Below are 18,455 nucleotides of genomic sequence, written 5' to 3' on the forward strand. Positions count from 1 at the left end.
TGAGAAGCTCTTATTCAGATTTTAAAATTTATTTCAACTCAAGTACGTATGTATATATAACTAGGAACATTAGAGAACGGTTCCCTACCACGTTAGATCATCCAGAAACAAGGGTTACGCATTATTCATGGTCATAACATATACAACAAAGAAGACCGGTTACATTTCTATGAATTCTTGGGCCACATTTTCCACGACGGAACTCAAGAAGGCCTTGCTGTTGGCATTCCTCACGGAGCAGTTGGCACGAATCTCCCCTTGATTTCCCGTGAGCACACTGAGCTGACCCATCTTGAGCATGGCGAACACAAACTTCTCAAGAAGAGACTCTGGTTCACGGCAAAGCTGGTGACAATGCCTCTGGTCCTCTTATCGGTGTAGAGGTCTTGGTCGGAGGTGAAGAGGCCCTGTCGGTTCATGAGGTCAACGTAGTACTTGTTGTCGAAGGTATTGGGGGATCGAATGTCCAAGACTGTGGTGTTGTCGGTGGTGTTGGTGGGGCAAGTGAGTCTGAGGTTTTTGCCAAAGGTTTTGTCCATGACAGGGTCCTGTGTAGGGTAGAGTCTGTTGTTGAAAGAGCTGCAGTGACTTATGCCTATGGTGTCCACCAGAGAGGGATACCACATCGGTGGGGTCGAGGTTTTTGGTGGCGAGGGAGTTTAGGATGGTGGTGGTGTTGCTTGAGGGTGGTGGAAGGTTGTCCAATGTCACCTGTCTAGAGGCAAAGGTTAACCCATCTCTCCTTCCCAAGGGAATCTCATAGTCTGGTCCCCCTGACTGTCATTCATAATAAAGAACAATTTTTATACATTATCAATCCACAAAACGAGAAAGAAGGCTTTTGCTTTATAAAAGAAAGTGTCAATGGAGAAAAGTAAAAACAAAATGTTGACCATTGTTTAAGGGTATGGTTGGATTGACTCACTGAACATCCTTTTATGTATTTTGTTTTCCATGAATATGAATGGTTCCATTTTCTTCAACGTGTATTAGTATAACTAGTTGTAACCAATTTGCTGACTTTCTTCTATGTATTATGATGTACAAAAAGAAGAAGCAAGTATTGAATAAAACATGCGTACTTATTTCTTCAGTATTCAAATGACACTCCCTTAATTGTTTAAAGTAGTATATTTAAAGAATGACAATTATTTTAAAATAAAAATATGTATATTATTTTTGTTTGTGTACGTTTTAACGATAAAAGATATAATGGTATTTTAAATATCTGCTCATTTTTAAGTACCTTTTTTTTTCAAATTGGAAGGAAAGGATTATATAGTACGGGACCTTGATTTTTTTTTCTCTCTTAAACCTCATGTATTAAATGAGGGATTTATTCTTTTATATTGCGTATTCTTTCTGATGTTGTTTGTCATGTCCTTTTCTCGTATTAAACGTGTTTTTCTCGTATCAAACAAAAGTTTTTTGAAATATTTTCTTATGTGTTTTTTTTTTATTTATGTTTATTTCATTTAAATCTAATGATAAAATGATTAATTTTGGGAAGAACAAAAAGTGTTTAGTTTCATGTTTGGAAAATACGTAACCTTCATCACTCCCTCAATTTTCTTTGGTAAAGATAAAGTCACATACGAATGACCAAGACATATTTTTCTAATTTTATAATAATGATTTTAAAAGTTATGTTTAGCATATTTTTCGATAATAACTAATACACAATCTCTGAATAATATTGGAAAGAAAAAAGTTAGTTTGAGACTGCTTTTTCTTCCATTTGACAACTGTGTTATTATTAAATTAGTATAATAAAATTAAATTTAAATGAAATTATTGAATAAAAAATGATTATATAGAATTGTTAAGAAAAAGTAAGAGAATAAAAAGAGTGAAAACATGAAGTCTTCCAAAATAATGGTACTTACAAGGAAAACAGCATCACGTGCAGCGAGGGCAGTGATGTCTGAACATGAGACGACTCTTCCACAGCTCTTCTCTAACAGACCACGAATCCTTTCGATGATCCTAAAAGCTTCAGCTCTCAAAGTCAAGTTTGGTGGCGCATCTTTCTCACTCGGCCCACTTGCAGATCCATCCAATAAAACTGACCCATCACATCCCTACATCAAACGCATTTCTCACCATGATTTTTGTACACCCAAATCGATGAATGTTTCATAACAGCTAAATGTGGATTAATTGTTATCAAATTCTTTCTTCCAAAAATGTTTAGTGCCCACGAGTACCAAGTGTTTGTGTTTATGTTTGTGGAGTGTGTTTTTCACCGTTATTCATTCTGTAAACTAGTGTTTGATTAATTACCTGAACAAAGCAGTCATGGAAGTGAAGGCGAAGCAAGCCAGCAGCTTGAGCAATGTCGCTCTTGAAGACCTTTTTGAGCTCAGTTCTAACTATGGATTTAAGCGTAGGGCAAGTTTTGGAATAGAAGGTATATGATAGACCTCTGACAGTAGGAGGCCTGGCTTGTGCCTCACACACTTTAATAACTGAAACAGAAAGAATGATAGAGAGGAGAAGAAAGCTGAAAATAGCATTCTTATTAGAAGAAATAGAAGCCATGATCAAAAGTAGAAAGGTAATGGGTTCAGATGTAGCAAGGGATGTATAGTATTTATAGAGAATTAGTGAGTCTGAAGAATGGACCACTGCGTGAATGTGAATAATAAATGGAGTTTTGCAGATTACGAGGATTCTCAGCAGCCGTGTGGTTGGTTCAAGGACGTCTCCAGAGGAAACAAAAGGTTAGACAATGACAAGGCAAGTGAACGAGATTATATTACAATGAATAGAGCCTATATATTGACGATCTCCTCCGTTCAATTTTCTTTCACATAATAAATTGATTTTTAAAATTTAAGTAATATATTTTACATTTATTTGACAATAAAATGGTATGAAAAAATTTATAATTTTTCAGAAAAAGTAAATTAAAAAAATATATATATCAAATAAATATAAAAAATTTATGGATATTAAAATATATTTTTTTCTAAAATTTATCTACTTTTAATATTAGTTTTTCTTAGCTGTCTAAACTTGAAAGCTCCCTCGACTGTTCCTACTGCTCAACAGGGCACGTGTACAATTCAACTTTGACGGCCATCAATATGTTTCAAATTATTCTTTTTCAGTCAGTTTTGTTCCAAATTAATTAAAATACACGAATCCAGTAATATCATCTTTACCTCCATTTATTTATTTTTTCTCCTTGAAAGTAAAAAATTAAGCTGAAAATTAACCATTTTATTCAGTTTATTTTCAATAGCTAATAATTTTGGAAAAGTAATAAAGCTTTTATATAAAAAAAAAAACCTATAGGAGTTTTCAAACCTTACGCAAAGCTTAGTAGTTTTATATCTATTTCAATCTCATCAATATATAACTTGTGCTGCTTTTTATAACTTTATTGTACTATTTCTTTTATATCTATATTTTGCTCTTTTGGTATATTTTCTATGTAGTCCCATACGCCTTCTTGAAACATGTTTCAAAATTGCTTTATTTATTACTTTACTATTTTTTAATGTTTTATTTTGATAAAAATTATGTAAAATTAAACAACAATATAAATCAAGATGGTCTTTTCAGCATTGATAATTAATATTTTAATTTATTTTATTCATGTTATTGTATTAATCAAATAAATTAGTTTACCATTTAAACTGTTTTTTTTTTAAATTAACTATGTGATTTTAACGTTTTATATTTGTTTGTATCGTTAAAGCATAATTATGTCATTTGTGTTAAGCTTTATCCAAGAAATATACACAAAAGGATAAGACTGTAAGGCCCGTGGGTCAACATTATTTGAAACCTAAAATTGAAGTTAGGTAGAAAAAAATATATTTGCTCAAAGTATTACATAAATGTTTTTTATACGATGACAACTCTTAAATACCTTTATTAATAAACTAAATATTAAAGATGACAATATTTAAGTCATTATTTTATTATAGTTTAGGTGTTTTGTTATAATTTTCATTCTTGTTTTAATATTCTTTAATAAAATATCACAGTAACAACTTTTTAAACACTAGTGAAAAAAGGTTTTTAATGTCTGTTATTTAGAGTTTTTAATATTTGATCTCACATTGACGTTTTGTTGGGAGACGTCAGATAGTATAGGCCGGACGTCTATATAGACGTCCAAATTGTGGGACAGTTGACTTTTAATGTCCTCGACGAATCTTGGTTTCTGTAATCCATTAGACGTTTTCATGTGCACCGTTCAAAAACACATTGGAGGGAAATGGAGGAGTGCACCGTTCAAAACCGCAAGAATCACCGGCCAAAAACGCTCAAAATCGTTGGCTAAGAACACGCGCAAAACTGCACCAAAACGCAACGAAAACGCATTATAATCAGTTCAAATGGAAGATAATTCATCAAAGAGTAATGTAATCGGAGTAAAACTAATTTTAAACGATGCAAAATAGAGAAAACAACCTCAAAAGCTTTGGACATGGAGAGAAAACGTGAGGAAGATGATGAACACTAAGTGTGCGTAAACTGTTGTCTCGTGTTCGCGGTTTTGGTAATAGCAGACATTTTAGAAGTCGGGCCCCCTCCTAGCACGTCTAAATAACTTTAGAAGTCGGACCTCCTCCTAGCAGACATCTAAAGGGCTTAAAATATAATTTTAGTGGACATATTTGGCGTCCGGGTTAGGAGGGGCTGACGTCTAAATAAGATTTTAAACGTCGGTGTGGCGGATCGAACGTCTAAATGATAACTTTTGGAATTTGACTACCTCATTGGCGTCCAATGGTGGGCCCCGAAGTTTAAATAGGTCTTAGACGTCGGATATCCTGAACTTGGACGTATAAAGCCAATTAAAATATTAACGTCTATTTTTGGCGTCCAATTGTAGGGGCCGACGTATCTTATTTTTTAGACGTCAAGAAACCCCCAACCAACGTCTAAATGGTGATTTTAATTACAACAATGTCCGATCATTTTTTACATCAGATATTTGATGGTCAAACGTCTAAAAGTTGTTAAAGAGTTTTTCTGCACTAGTGAAAAATGATTAATCTTAATTACTTAATCACATAATTTTCCTTCAATTTTCATTTTAAAAAAGGTAAACTTTTATTACAGTGATCATATAAGTTTTACACGGTAAAAAAGAAAAAGCGTATGACATTATCTTTAATTGATTAAAATTAATTACACTAGACTGGGGACATGAAAGTTTGTTACATTTACTTGATAGAAAGTCATATAACAAAAGTAAATGTTGTTGGACTTGAGGGCATGATTGAGATCATTGGATAGAAGTTTGGGTCACTGAATTTTAAATAAAGTTAACAGACATTATATGTCAATGCATGAAAATATTATATAAATGGAAATTATAATTTGAGATTTAATATAATAATCAATATTGATAATTTTAAAATTAATATAAATATTAAAATTATCTATATTATTGTATAAGAGGATTTTCGCTTTTGGCGTATACATTTTTTTTTTTAAATTAAAATAATTATTTTACCCTTTTTTCTAAAATTTAACCTTTTTTAACTAAAATAAATATTTACAATAAAATAATTATCTAAAATAATAAAATTACCAATAATAAAATTATAAAATTATTTAAATTTAATTTTATAATTAAATTAATAACTTTATTACTTTTTGTTATCATAAAAAAGATAAACTCATACATTCAACACAAATAAAGCCAAGATTAAAGTAAAAGTGTGTTAAAAATAATTAGATGAGAAACTCAAACCATGACTTATATAAATAAAAATAATTTTAAATCTTAAGAGACTTCATTGAATATCTAGAAACTTAATTTTTATTCCCTTTAAATTGTAAGTAATCTGGTGTAAAATAGACGAAAAAAACTAATCAAATAATTTATCATATGATTAAATTAGTAAAAAGACATTTTTTCAAATTTTTATTCACTCTCTATTGTCGGAACAATTGCACCGATATAGAGTCGCACGGTGGAATAAGATATTCGAAAAGCGTGTTACGGTCACAAATCAAGTGTCCGTTTTAAAAAATCAATTTTCTTAGAGAAAATTTATCAAACAGTTGAAGTGCATAAAACAGTAAAGAGTGTAGGGAATAGAAAAGTTGACACACTGAATTTTTATCCTGGTTCGAATAAAAAGATTCTACGTTCAGTCGTTAATCACTATAGTGATTAACCTTTTTCACTAAAAATATAGTTGTACATATTACAAGATAATGAAATGAGCAAAGAATAGAAAACACCTTCCTTCGACAAACGAACCAGAAGAGTGCAACAAGTAACTTCCTTCGACAAACGAACCGGAAGAGCTTCCTTCGACGCACGAACCGGAAGCAACAGCTCTGTCAACTTGAAGAGAACCGCTCTGACCTTTGATACACAAAGCGCAGCTTCTCCTGTTCACAAGACCAGGCAAGAGCACTCTACCACTTTGAGAACTTCCTCAGACAAACTGTATTCTGAAAATGACATAGATCATTTTCACTCAAGAGAGTTTTCCTTAGGCACAAAGCTCTAATACTCTCAATTGAAAAGTTCTTTCTAAGAGCTGTGAAGACCTCTATTTATAAGCCTAGTTTCGTGCAGGGTCAAAAACTGAAAAAACATCTCCCAAGTGCCACTAGTGATAATCGATTATTTGTGTCTGTTATGGGGTTTTCAAAATGTGATAATCGGTTATCCTGAGCAAAATCGATTATTTTAAAGACTTTGACAATATTAAATGAAACAATGATAATCGATTATTCTGTACAATAATCGATTATTTGCACGAGCAACTCTCTTCTAAATTGGCTCATGATAATCGATTATTTGCGCAATGACTCACGAAAACTTCTTAACAGTTTTTACATCATTACAATTTATCCTATATATTTGTTTCTACAAAATGCATTTAACAAAGATGCATTTAGAGTCTTCAATTCTTCAGCTTTTATCATCATTAAAACTTCACACTAGCTTCAAGATATCAATGGTCCTTATTGGTAACATCTATCTTGTTTTGTGTAAGTCATATTGTAAACATTAAATTTTAAACTCTCTATGTGTCTATTGAAATATCGTAAGACTATATTAAATTTTATTATTTACATAGTTAGCTCAACTATAAGCATTTGGCTTCCGTTAGTTTTAGGATGTTTATTTACTTTAAAAGTATTTGCCTATTTGTAAATAATAAATATAGTTATAGAAATATGATTTTAAAATGTTTCATGTATCCAGTTGAATGTTCCATATACCTATGGAAAGAGGGAAAAAAATTCCAATCCTATATTGCATTCATTGACATAAAGAAAATTAACTTTCTATTAGTCTAGACTTACAAATGAAAACACATTATTTCTTCTAAGCAAACATCAAGTCTAACTATTTGACATGTTATGTATTTCTTTATAATTTAATTTATTTTAGTATTTTAATTTTTCTTAAATCTTATTTTTACTTAATATTTTACTAATTATCCAAACGAGTGTTAACACAAATAAACATTTATTTTTTTTGTTTATATGGAAACTAGAGTGATCTTTTCAATTTTACATTGTTTATTCAAAATTGTGAAAAAGAAAAAAAAATTATTTACCGATTCTCTTCTATTTTTTAAAACCTATTATTCAAAATAATAACTCTCGTCTAAATGTTATTAAGTTCTAAAAATATTATAAAAAAAACATCTTAACAATTAAAAATGAAAAGAACTAGAAATATTTATTTTAATTTCCTTCTTTCACGTTCTCTGTTGAAATATTCAATAAGACATGTTCAAATATACCGAAAACAAGAACAAAATTCTAAAACAAATAACTAAACAAGAAAATAAGCGAAAATTTATGTGTTTCGGGTAAGGTATCGAGGTCCCTTACTCAAAATACTCCAAGCTGTCTTGAAGATGAGATAGACTTCATGATAGTCCTCTTTTATCTTTATCAAAGATGCGTTGTTCGTCTCTCTCTTCCATGTGAGAGAGAGTGCATGTAAAAAACACTTTGAGTAAGTGATTTTGCATAATGATAGTCTTCTTTTATCAAAGATGTGTTGTTTGTCTCTCTCTTTCATGTGAGAGAGTACATGTCAAAAACACTCCCAATAAGTGATTTTGCTTAATAATCTTCTAATAAAGATTTGTAATCACCCACAGTCCTTTTAAACATATATTTATAGATATTATATTAAGTTTGATGCATTTATTATCAATAAATGATATTATTCATATTAGTTGTCAATTAAATAATTATTATTTTCATTAATTATATATTAATAATTGTTATTGCTGAGCTTAACTTTTATACTACTGGTCAATATTTTTTCATTGGATGGTCAGCTCTCAATCCATGACTAAGAGGATGTCATGTTCTTGTAATGGTTGAAGATTTCAAAAACACAGGAAAAATGTATCGTATGTTGTAAAAACTAAATTATTAAAATTTTATTGCCTATATCATCTTTCTATTTCCATTTATTATAATAATAATAATATTTTATAAACTAACGCCGCCGAGGATATATTCATCAGAAAACAAAAATTTAAGACATTTCATTTAATTGATATTATTTTTTATTGTTTATTTTTTTCTCCTTTTCACCTTATTAAATCCAACGTGGCAAAATAAGACTTTTAAATTTTATTTTTCATTTTGAGGTTGAATGGGTTGGTTTTATATTAAGAAAAGTGTGATTTTTGAAGGGATGAGAGTATAAAGGGTTTAAAACTGGTAATCAGAATACGAAATGATAAGAAAAGGTGAGGAAGTGAAGATTGAAAGAAAGTAAGGATTACACATTGCAGAAACGGTCATTAATTTATTAAATTAAGAAACAAACATTCCTTAATGTGACATGTGACCGCGTAAATCCACAGCTTCTTCCACCACGGAGGTTACCACCAAACCCTCCTTCCTCTTGTTGGCAACGGAGCACTTGGCGCGAACCTGTCCTTGATTCCCCGTCAACACATCCAACTGGCTCAACTTCACCACCGCATCGGCAAAGCTATTGAAAAACACTTTCTCATTGGAAGCAAAGGAGTTCACAATCCCTTTTGTCCTCGAGTCGCTAAACAGGTCCTGGTCCGAGGTGAACAGGCCCTGCCTGTTCGCCAGGTTCACGTAGTATTTGTTGTCGAAAACGTTAGGGGTTCGCACGTCCAGCACCGCCGTGTTCGGAGACTGCGCGCTCGGACACGTATTGCTCAGGTTCTTCGCCAAGGACGGGTCGATTGGTGTCTCCGTCTGGTTGATTCGACTGAAGAATGTGGAGCAGTGGGCCCGCCCGAATGTGTGCGCGCCGGAGAGCGCCACCACGTCGGTGGCGCTGAAATTTCTGGCGGCGAACGTTTCGAGGAGCTTGCCGGTTCTGGACGACGGCCCTGGAAGGTTTCTTGTGCCGTTTATGCTGAAGGTTAGACCGTCCTTTCTTCCCAGTGGCACTGCAAATTTTGGACCTCCAGACTAAAACCAAAGTGAAAAGAAAAAAAGAAAAAAATCATCAAGAGAATGCTAATCATTCTTATACATATAAGCAACACTCATTGATTCTTTCATTAAATAGTTAATATTCTTAATAATATAGAGAGTAATGATTAAAAGAATTAATATTTTTTTATTAAAGTGGTGTGGTTCATTGTACCGACCAATGAAAAAGAGAAGTATTGTCGTAGTCATTCTAGTAGAGAATAATTACACCCCTTCTTTTTAGGTCATAGTGCTATGATGATGATCACTTACAGGATGACTTGGTCAAGAGAAGAAATTATTTTACACAATTTCTTTCATTTAACTTTTGTGGAATATTTTTAAATGGGAGAAAAAATACATCTTTGTACAAGTTTCTGTACTAATATTTATAAAAATAAATCAAAATTAGTTTAGGAGTAAATTAATTCTAAATTCTTTAGAGTTTTTTAAAATTAAAAATTTCTTTAAAAGTAACTCTGAAATTTTCTTTCTTTAATTCCAGTTTCTATACTTGTATTTTCTTTGTGTGTTTTGAAGGATATTAGGAAGTTTTTGTTGATTTTATTAAGGAAGATGTTTAACAAAAATTGACACCACTCTTTAAGATAACGAGTCAATGAATTTTTTTTCTTTATATTACTTTATTTTTTCGTTTTTATCTAACGTAAACTTGTACTAATATTTGGATATACATAAGTTTTTTGATGATTTTAGTTTAGAGATAAAAGATATATTAGAAGATGCATGAAATGAATTAATAAATTTACCAGAGAAACAGCATCACGTGCTGCTAGAACAACGAGGTCAGCGCAAGAGACAACTCTTCCACACTGTTTGTGAACAAGAGATCGAAGGTCTTCAATAGTCTGCAACGCCTCTGGCCTTATCCCTATGTTTGCCGGTTGATCCTTTTCATTAGGACTTCCATCCAACAATATCGACCCATCACAGCCCTTCACCAACATCATCAAAATTTCAAAATATGTAAAAAAGCATCCATGCATATAATATTAAATATCATCCATGCTAATACATATATATTAAATACCTGAACAAAGCAGTCATGGAAGAAGATCCTGAGTAAGGCAGGTGCTTGACCATTGTCTTGTTTGAAGACCTTCTGGAGATGGCTTCCGACTATCCTCTCAAGCCTGGGACAGTTCTTGAAATAGTAGTTCCATGATAGTCCTTTCACAATTGGAGGCCTTTCAAGTGCTTCAGAGGAAGCAAAAAGTAAGGAAGAAAGCAATAACAAAATGCAGAAGGACGTGTTGGTAGCAATGCCACTAACACTAGCCATCATTCTTTTGGTTAAATCATACTTCAAATTATAACATCTATCCACTTATTTATAGGACTGGGAGCCTTCTTCCCACTCAATCAGAGACTGGCACGTTCATGCCTCCCACTTTGTTTCATCACATGTGAATTGTCATCATTTTTTCAGAAATACTAAATCAAAACCTGATATAAAATATAAATACACACGTACGGAACAAATAATAGAGATGACCGGTAGAAAATATCTATTAATAGTGAATAGATTCTTAAAAAATATATGCAGCTTTTTACTCTCTATATAGGTTTCGATGATTTGTATTTTCAGAATACACAATAAACTTTTTAATTAAAAAACATTAGCTTTGTATAAAAATATAAACAACAACTTTTTAAAGATGTTTTTTTTATATTATTAATTTACTTTATAAGCCAATTCATTTGCTTAATAATTTATTTTAAAATTCTTCTATAAAATTACATTCAGTAAACGATAAATTTAGTCTCTGAAAAAACTACTTAAAAAGTGAATTACGAAATAAGACCTTGAATTAGTTCAAATTAATGGTCACTGGGGATTTAGATCTTAAATTTCAGTACACAAAAAAATAAATATAGTTACTAAAATAAAACATTAAAACATACGCACCCGCCGTTTTGGTAAATAGAACTGATATTTAAGAGTATGATTCGAGTGGTGGTAAGTTTTCTTCTTCTTTTTTTAAGAAACGACTTTTAAAATATAATTTTTTTTATTAATTTAGGATTAAGTTGGTTCTTAATTTAATTTAGAATTTATAGGTCTATTTTAAAAGCTAAAAATGTAGTTTTTTTTATGAAAAATATGTTTAGTTTTGTTTGTATAACTGATGTTTGTTCTTAAAAGTATATTTGGTTAGAAAGAAAAATAATAATTATTGGGATCAAATTCATTTTATCTTTATAGTTACGTGAATATGTGATTTTATTTTATATATACATTTAATTACATATTTAGTCGTTTAATGTTTCGAAACTAAACCATCATCATCTGCTATTTAGAGATATAATATATATGTTTTGTGAAAAAATTGCTGTAGTTACTCACCTATTCATATATGATAATATAAATGTTAAATAAAAGTTATTATGAGATATATTATTCTTTTGTTGTCAACAATTTAACAATATATATTAATATAAAATCGTACAGTGGCATGATTATAATATTGTATAAAGGTGGATTACGCCTACTTTATAAATTAGATTAAAAAATAATATAAAATTGCATTTTAAATTTAAATCACTTCATTTCAAACTATTTCTATAACATTTATTTCCAACCAATTTTAAGAATATTAAGTCAAATACCACAACTATAGGGATGATATGGGTTGAGTTAAGTATAGATAGTGTTTATCTACAACCCAATTACCCATATCTGACTGCAAAATAAAAATTTTACATGTAACTCATTCATCATCCGCACTGATATTCGTTTGAAAAAATTCACAGATTTTTTAAACTATGGGTATCTACGGATACCCACATATATTAAAAAAAATATTTTATACATTTTTAAAATAAATTTAAATAAAATTACAAAAAATATATAAAATTTAATATAAATAAAAGGTTTAAACCCTCGGATGGTCCTCGTATTTATATGAGAATCTCAAATGGGTCATCGTTTTTTTTTCGGTCTCAATTGGGTCATATTTTTTGTAAAAATGAGCAAATTTTACCCTAACCGTTAAGTGCTGTCAGACGGCGTTAAGTTTAGCTGAGCTGTATTTTATATTTTGATGGCGTGGCATTGTTGATTAAAATTAATGGCCGATGTGTTTTAAAATCAAATCCACGTGGCACCGCTTCTTCTTTCCTCCAACCATTGATCACCTTTCACCTCTTCCGCTCCTCCTCCGTCGAAGTTGCTTTCTTCCCACTCCCATCCTCAAACCCTCGCTCCCCAGACACACGCCCTTTCTCCCTCTCAAACTAAAAAAAATCGTCATTGGGAACACGTTTGTCGAACTCCTCTTCTCCTCTGCCGACGAAGCACCTCATCTTCCATTCTCTCCTTTGAATGTCAACAAGGTCATAAAAATCAGTGCTTTCAAAACTGCCCCTGTTTAGCTTTAAAAAAATTCTGCATAACTGCAATTTATAGAGGATGGTGGTACGGACACAAAGATATATCTCATGAAAGCCGAACATTTTGTCCACCCAAAAGTGTGCCGTTTGAAACCCGCAAAGCTTCTTCTGCACAGCTCCTGGTGCATAAACCCTCAAATGGTCATCGGTAACATTAGGATCCAAATTGCCGACAAAAATCTGCAATTAAACTAGGGTCATGAACAAGAACAAAGAAGAGCAATTTCTATATTGCAAAGAAGTACGCACAGTTGTATTATTTGGATCATGCTCGTTCTGTACCCCTTGAGGATTTTGATATGATGCTGCATGTTCAAAGTACAAGTAAAAAGATGGGTAACATTATTAAACAAAAATTCTGGAAGCAGTCCGCAGAAAAAGACACTAAAAAAAGATAAAGACAAAATACTTTGAGTATTAAAGAACTGAATCCAACCAGTAGTATAAATGTATCAATATTCAATAACAGATCAAAAGTATGCAACGACCATGGGCCTGTGGCTTTTGATGTGGGCAACGGCCATGGGCCTCTTGATCCAGCTCCTCTCTGCCTACCTCGGCGTTGCCACCGGGAAGCACCTCGTTGAACTCTGCAGGGACTGCTCAACCCTTGTTCTCACCATGATCGTGGAAGGTGATTTAAAACACATCAGCCATTCAGTTTTAATCAACAATGCCACGCCATCAAAATATAAAATACAGCTCAGCTAAACTTAACGTCGTTTGAGAGCACTTAACGGTTAGGGCAAAATTGGCTCATTTTTACAAAAAATATGACCCAATTGAGACCGAAAAAAAACGACGACCCATTTGAGATTTTCATATAAATACGAGGACCATCCGAGAGTTTAAACCTAAATAAAATAAAATATAAATTAAAATTAAATTTGAATTATATTTAATTCAATAAAATATAAGTTAATTTTATTTTAAATTAATTGAATTAAATAAAATATAAATTAAATTATTACTTTTATTTTTTTGCAGGTAACTGGCACCACAGATCAAATAGTACAATACCTATATCCGATCCATTTATAAGCGGATATTAAAATATTCATTACCTATAATCCTAGATAGTAAATATTCGTGGATACCAACTATCCGTCGTGAATTTTATCCACGAATATCCGCAGGTGCGGATTTTTTTCTATCCTTACATTCAACCATCAATTATGTTTTAAAAAATCAATATTAAAATCATATTAATGTTTACTTGTATTTTTCCTTTATGAATATTTATAATATTCAGTGATCGGTGAAGAAAGAAATTTGATGGGGTGCAGAAAAAGCCTCCAAATTGCCCTTTTGCACGGCCCAACCCAGTCCACCTCTCAAATTTATCTATCCTTTTAGTACAAAAAAAACAAACAAACTGGACAAAAAATACTATCTGCTATACACTTTCTGTGACAACATGGTGAGACAATCATTTTCATAGTCTTTAAAAACATAATTGGATTTAAAAAAAAAAAAAGATAAAAAGGAAAAGGAAAATGTAGAAATAAATAATAAAATAATGGTTACAATTTATAATTTTTACAAAGTATATATTTATACCTTAGAAACTTTGATCCATAAATTAAGTTTTTTCATCTACCCTAGATATTCGGATTGTGTATTCTTAAAGGACTTTAACTTATCACAGAATAAGTTTTTCTTTTTTTTTTCTTCGACTTGGAGGTTGTGTACTCTAAATATATATATTATAGGCAGTGTAAATAAAAGAAAATTTTCATTTTAATTTTTTAATTATGAAATATGAAAGTAAAAAATAATTTTTGAATTACATACTTTTAAAATAAAAAATGGTTAAAAAATATACATTTGAAAATTTTATTTTGATTTTCAAACTATATAATGTGAAAGTGTTTTTCTTTTAATTTCTTTTAAATATAAGCTTTTTGGTGTATTGGACTCGAGCCTTGATGCATTTGTTTCTGTTGACGGAATTAACATTTTTTACTGTTGATACAGAAAGTACAAAAAATATAAATAGAGTAAATACACAATTTAAAAAGTTTTTTTTTTTTTAATTTCTATGGGATGTTGGAGAGATTTAGAAAAAGTAGATATATAATAGATGGGTAAAATCATACTCCATTATATATAGTTAATAGTTTATCATAATTTCATTTTTAAATAAATTATTAACATAATAATATATAATTTCTTATATATTATTTTGTTATTTTCTCTGAGAAGTGATGAGTATAAAGAAAAGAAGAGTTGAATGGTAGAGTTTTGAGTAGATAAATAAGTAGGGAATGAATAAAGTGGGAGAACAGTTTTTTGGAATACTTGAATTGACCATTTACTGTGAGAGGGAGAGAACAATCTCAAATAGAAACGAAAACTCTGATCAACATTTCAACTGTTTCCATCGTTTTATAATAAACACATGTAGAATATGGTGACGAACTATATAAAAACAGTAGGCGCGAATGACACGGTCTCATGTATTCGTATAAGTCGCCTAAATATCAAAATCAAATTATAAAAAATAACATACCATTATAATGATTTGTGATTTTAAATATTATGTTCCTGTCTTTGTCATTATGACTTACAACTGCTACCGATACAAAATAATATTAAATTTAACATATTTGGGCCAACCAAACTTTATAATAAATAATGTTTTGTTTACTTTGAAATTTGTGTTGTGTGTATTACATACGGAAGAAATAGATAAAAAGAATTGGATAAGTAATAATAATCATAATAATTAAATAGGTTTTGAGTAATAATAATCATAATAATTAAATAGGTTTTGAGTTTTAACAAATTTAGTCTTAAAACTTTAAAAATAAATAAATATAATATTTTTATTTATTTATGTGAAATAATTTTAATGTTTTAAATTATTTTTAAGTTGATATTTGAATTACTTATACCCGTTAATACATTTTACTTTTCAGTAACAGATTAATATATAAAAAAATTGATATTGTTGGGTTAAAAATTGTTATATTTACTATTTTTTAAATTTGAAAATTAAAATGTATTAAAATTTGGATAAAGACAAATTTTAAAAATATTTAAATTAGTTATTATATGATGTAGCTAAAACTAATTACTTTCATTATGTCACTGAAAAAAATGAAAGATTGAACCATATTACAAAATTTTAAAAGAAAATAGTTAAACTCTCCATCCTATATAATACACCCATCAATATGAACATGGTATAGCTTGGAGAGATTTACTATTTGTGATAAAGAAAAAGAGAGTTGAGAATGTTCGTGATTTGTGTGGATTTGTGAGTGAGAATTTGAGAGATGAGGGTTAAAACCAATTCCTCCTTAGTGGAGAGGATTCGAGGGATGAGAAATAAAATTTCAAAAATAACCCTTAATAATAATAATAATTATTATTATTATAATAATAATATAATTGTTTTTATGTTAAAAATTAATTTTAATATTTTTTTCTTATAATAATTTTTACAATTATACATAATATTAAAATTTACAATTTTATATTACTTTTATACTATTAAGGGTATTTTGGTAATCTTCAATATTTATCAATTATTTTTTTTATTTGTCATATCGGTCAAATTCTATACTCATCTTCACACACTTTACTTCCAAATTCACTCTTGCTCACCTCCAAATCCCTTCAAACAAACAACAATCAATTCACTCTCAATTCTCCTTAAATTCATCTACTCATTCTTCCTCAAATCAATCATCTAAAGTGATCACACCCTTAGTGTGATGAAATAAAAAAATTAAGAAAAGTGGAAGAACAAGAATTTTTTAAAATTAAAAAAAAAATTGTATATATTTCTATAACTTATTTTATTGTAAATAAATATATTTCTGAATGTGCAAACAATAATTATTTTTATTAATCTTTAATTTTATAAAAATAAGTGACATATAGTATATATTGACAGGTCAAGTAATCAAAACTAACATACCAATATGTAGATTGATCAATCTACTTGATTGTCAATCTCAAACACTTGAGGACTAACGCAATTAACTAGTCTAAAAGAAACATAATACAAATCAATTAATTAATTTGTATTATGACATGATTGGACCGTAACGAAGTCGATAGTAAGTAAAAGTTCATTACAAACTGTATAAATTGGAGGTCCAAATAAGATAGTTTTTTACATTAATTATTGTATTTAATATATTCTTACGTTCAAACACCTACTTAGTATTGAAGCACGTTACACAAGTACTACTCGAGTCATTCAGGATGAACGAAACACACTTAATAATAAACAAATTGAAGATAAGAGTGACAAGAAGGACCAAACCATCAAGTAGTTCAAAGTACTTAAACGATTATACAAAAATACAAATAATATAAATAAGAGGTCCAAGTAAAGTACTACTTGAGCACTTTAATACAAATTTAACACATTCGATAACAAACAAATTGGAGACAGGAGTAACTAGAAGACCAAGTCATCTAAGAGTTGAAAGTGTATGACTGGTCATGTAAAAATAAATTTTTTTTTTTACATTTCACCACAATTTTTTTCTATATTTCAAAAGTTGGTATATATATATATATATATATATATATATATATATATATATATATATATATATATATATATATATATTTTGGAGACTTTGTGTTAAAACTTTTATAACATATACCATCAATATTTGAATTGTTATTATTCCAATCCAAAGTTTTTCAAAACTCTAAATTGAAGCATTCATGAGTAGTCCTCAATATGAGGATATATGTGGAGATCTTAGTCTAGTTAACGGGAAACACATTTTTTATTGCTTGGTATCTAAGGGTGTCATGTACTTTTCTTCAAGTCATCTCATGTTATGATATAAATCGTCTAAGTTTTGTAGGACGGATTCATACTTCACACAATTATGTTTGTTTTAGGTCATGAAATATAAAGGGCTTAAACATTCAACCGATGATAAATATCAATATCCAATAGAAATAAGATTTTTAGATGACACTCAACAAAAACTAATTGTTGTACACTTTAGTTAAAATTTATCTTAATTTAGAATCATTTTTTGTATAATGTTCATGTAGTATTGAATACATGAATGAAAAATTCATTTCAAAAGGAAATCTTGATGATAAAAAAGGAAGTTAAGTCCATTGTTTCACTTGATTAAAAACATTAGCTAACTCTCCATCCTTTTCGCTCAAACAAAAATGTAGCCTCTTAAAGCGAAAATCACCTTACTGCAACACTTTTGAAAATTTTCACTTAAATGAGAGTGTCTTATTAGAAATCTTTTAAAGAGTTGAAGAGAAAAAGAGAGGGAAGGGAGCGATAAATCAACTAGAAATGGAGGGGTTCAAATTCAATTTATCCTCACTTGCATATTATACTTTATATGACACTCGTGACTAATTTATTTATTTATTTTATTGAGATTAAATGTAATGAACTTATTTATTCAATGTTATTGGGTTAACTTTGTTCCTAGTGTTAAGGTGAGTTGATCACTCATCTTTTTTATTTTTGGTATAGATCCAAGTTGGAAACCATGTTCTAAATCTAAGCTAAATAAAATCATGTAATAACTTTGAATGGTAGAAATAAATTTGAACTTTTTCGTTGAACTGGTTTTGAACTTAATATATTGGTGTACTAGTTATACAACCAGGCA

General features: G+C 29.9%; 1 protein-coding gene and 1 pseudogene across 2 annotated transcripts; both read right to left on the reverse strand.

Moving 5' to 3' along the window:
* LOC124836266 (peroxidase 12-like) lies at positions 1 to 2,685 on the reverse strand (annotated as a pseudogene). Its single transcript, XR_015782218.1, has 3 exons — positions 2,284 to 2,685; positions 1,887 to 2,081; positions 1 to 777 (listed from the first exon to the last, which is right to left on the reverse strand). The product of XR_015782218.1 is annotated as a peroxidase 12-like (transcript).
* Positions 2,686 to 8,699: 6,014 nt separating this feature from the next.
* Positions 8,700 to 10,752, reverse strand: LOC148193169 (peroxidase 12-like). Its single transcript, XM_088098165.1, has 3 exons — positions 10,472 to 10,752; positions 10,191 to 10,376; positions 8,700 to 9,417 (listed from the first exon to the last, which is right to left on the reverse strand). The coding sequence occupies exons 1-3, from the start codon at positions 10,724 to 10,726 to the stop codon at positions 8,797 to 8,799; spliced, it is 1,062 nt and encodes a 353-aa protein (XP_087954291.1). The 5' UTR covers positions 10,727 to 10,752; the 3' UTR covers positions 8,700 to 8,796.
* Positions 10,753 to 18,455: the final 7,703 nt, after the last annotated feature.

The sequence above is a fragment of the Vigna umbellata genome, chromosome 9 (assembly GCF_029865625.1).
Source record: "Vigna umbellata cultivar VRB3 chromosome 9, Vumbellata_1.0, whole genome shotgun sequence".
Taxonomy (NCBI): domain Eukaryota; kingdom Viridiplantae; phylum Streptophyta; class Magnoliopsida; order Fabales; family Fabaceae; genus Vigna; species Vigna umbellata.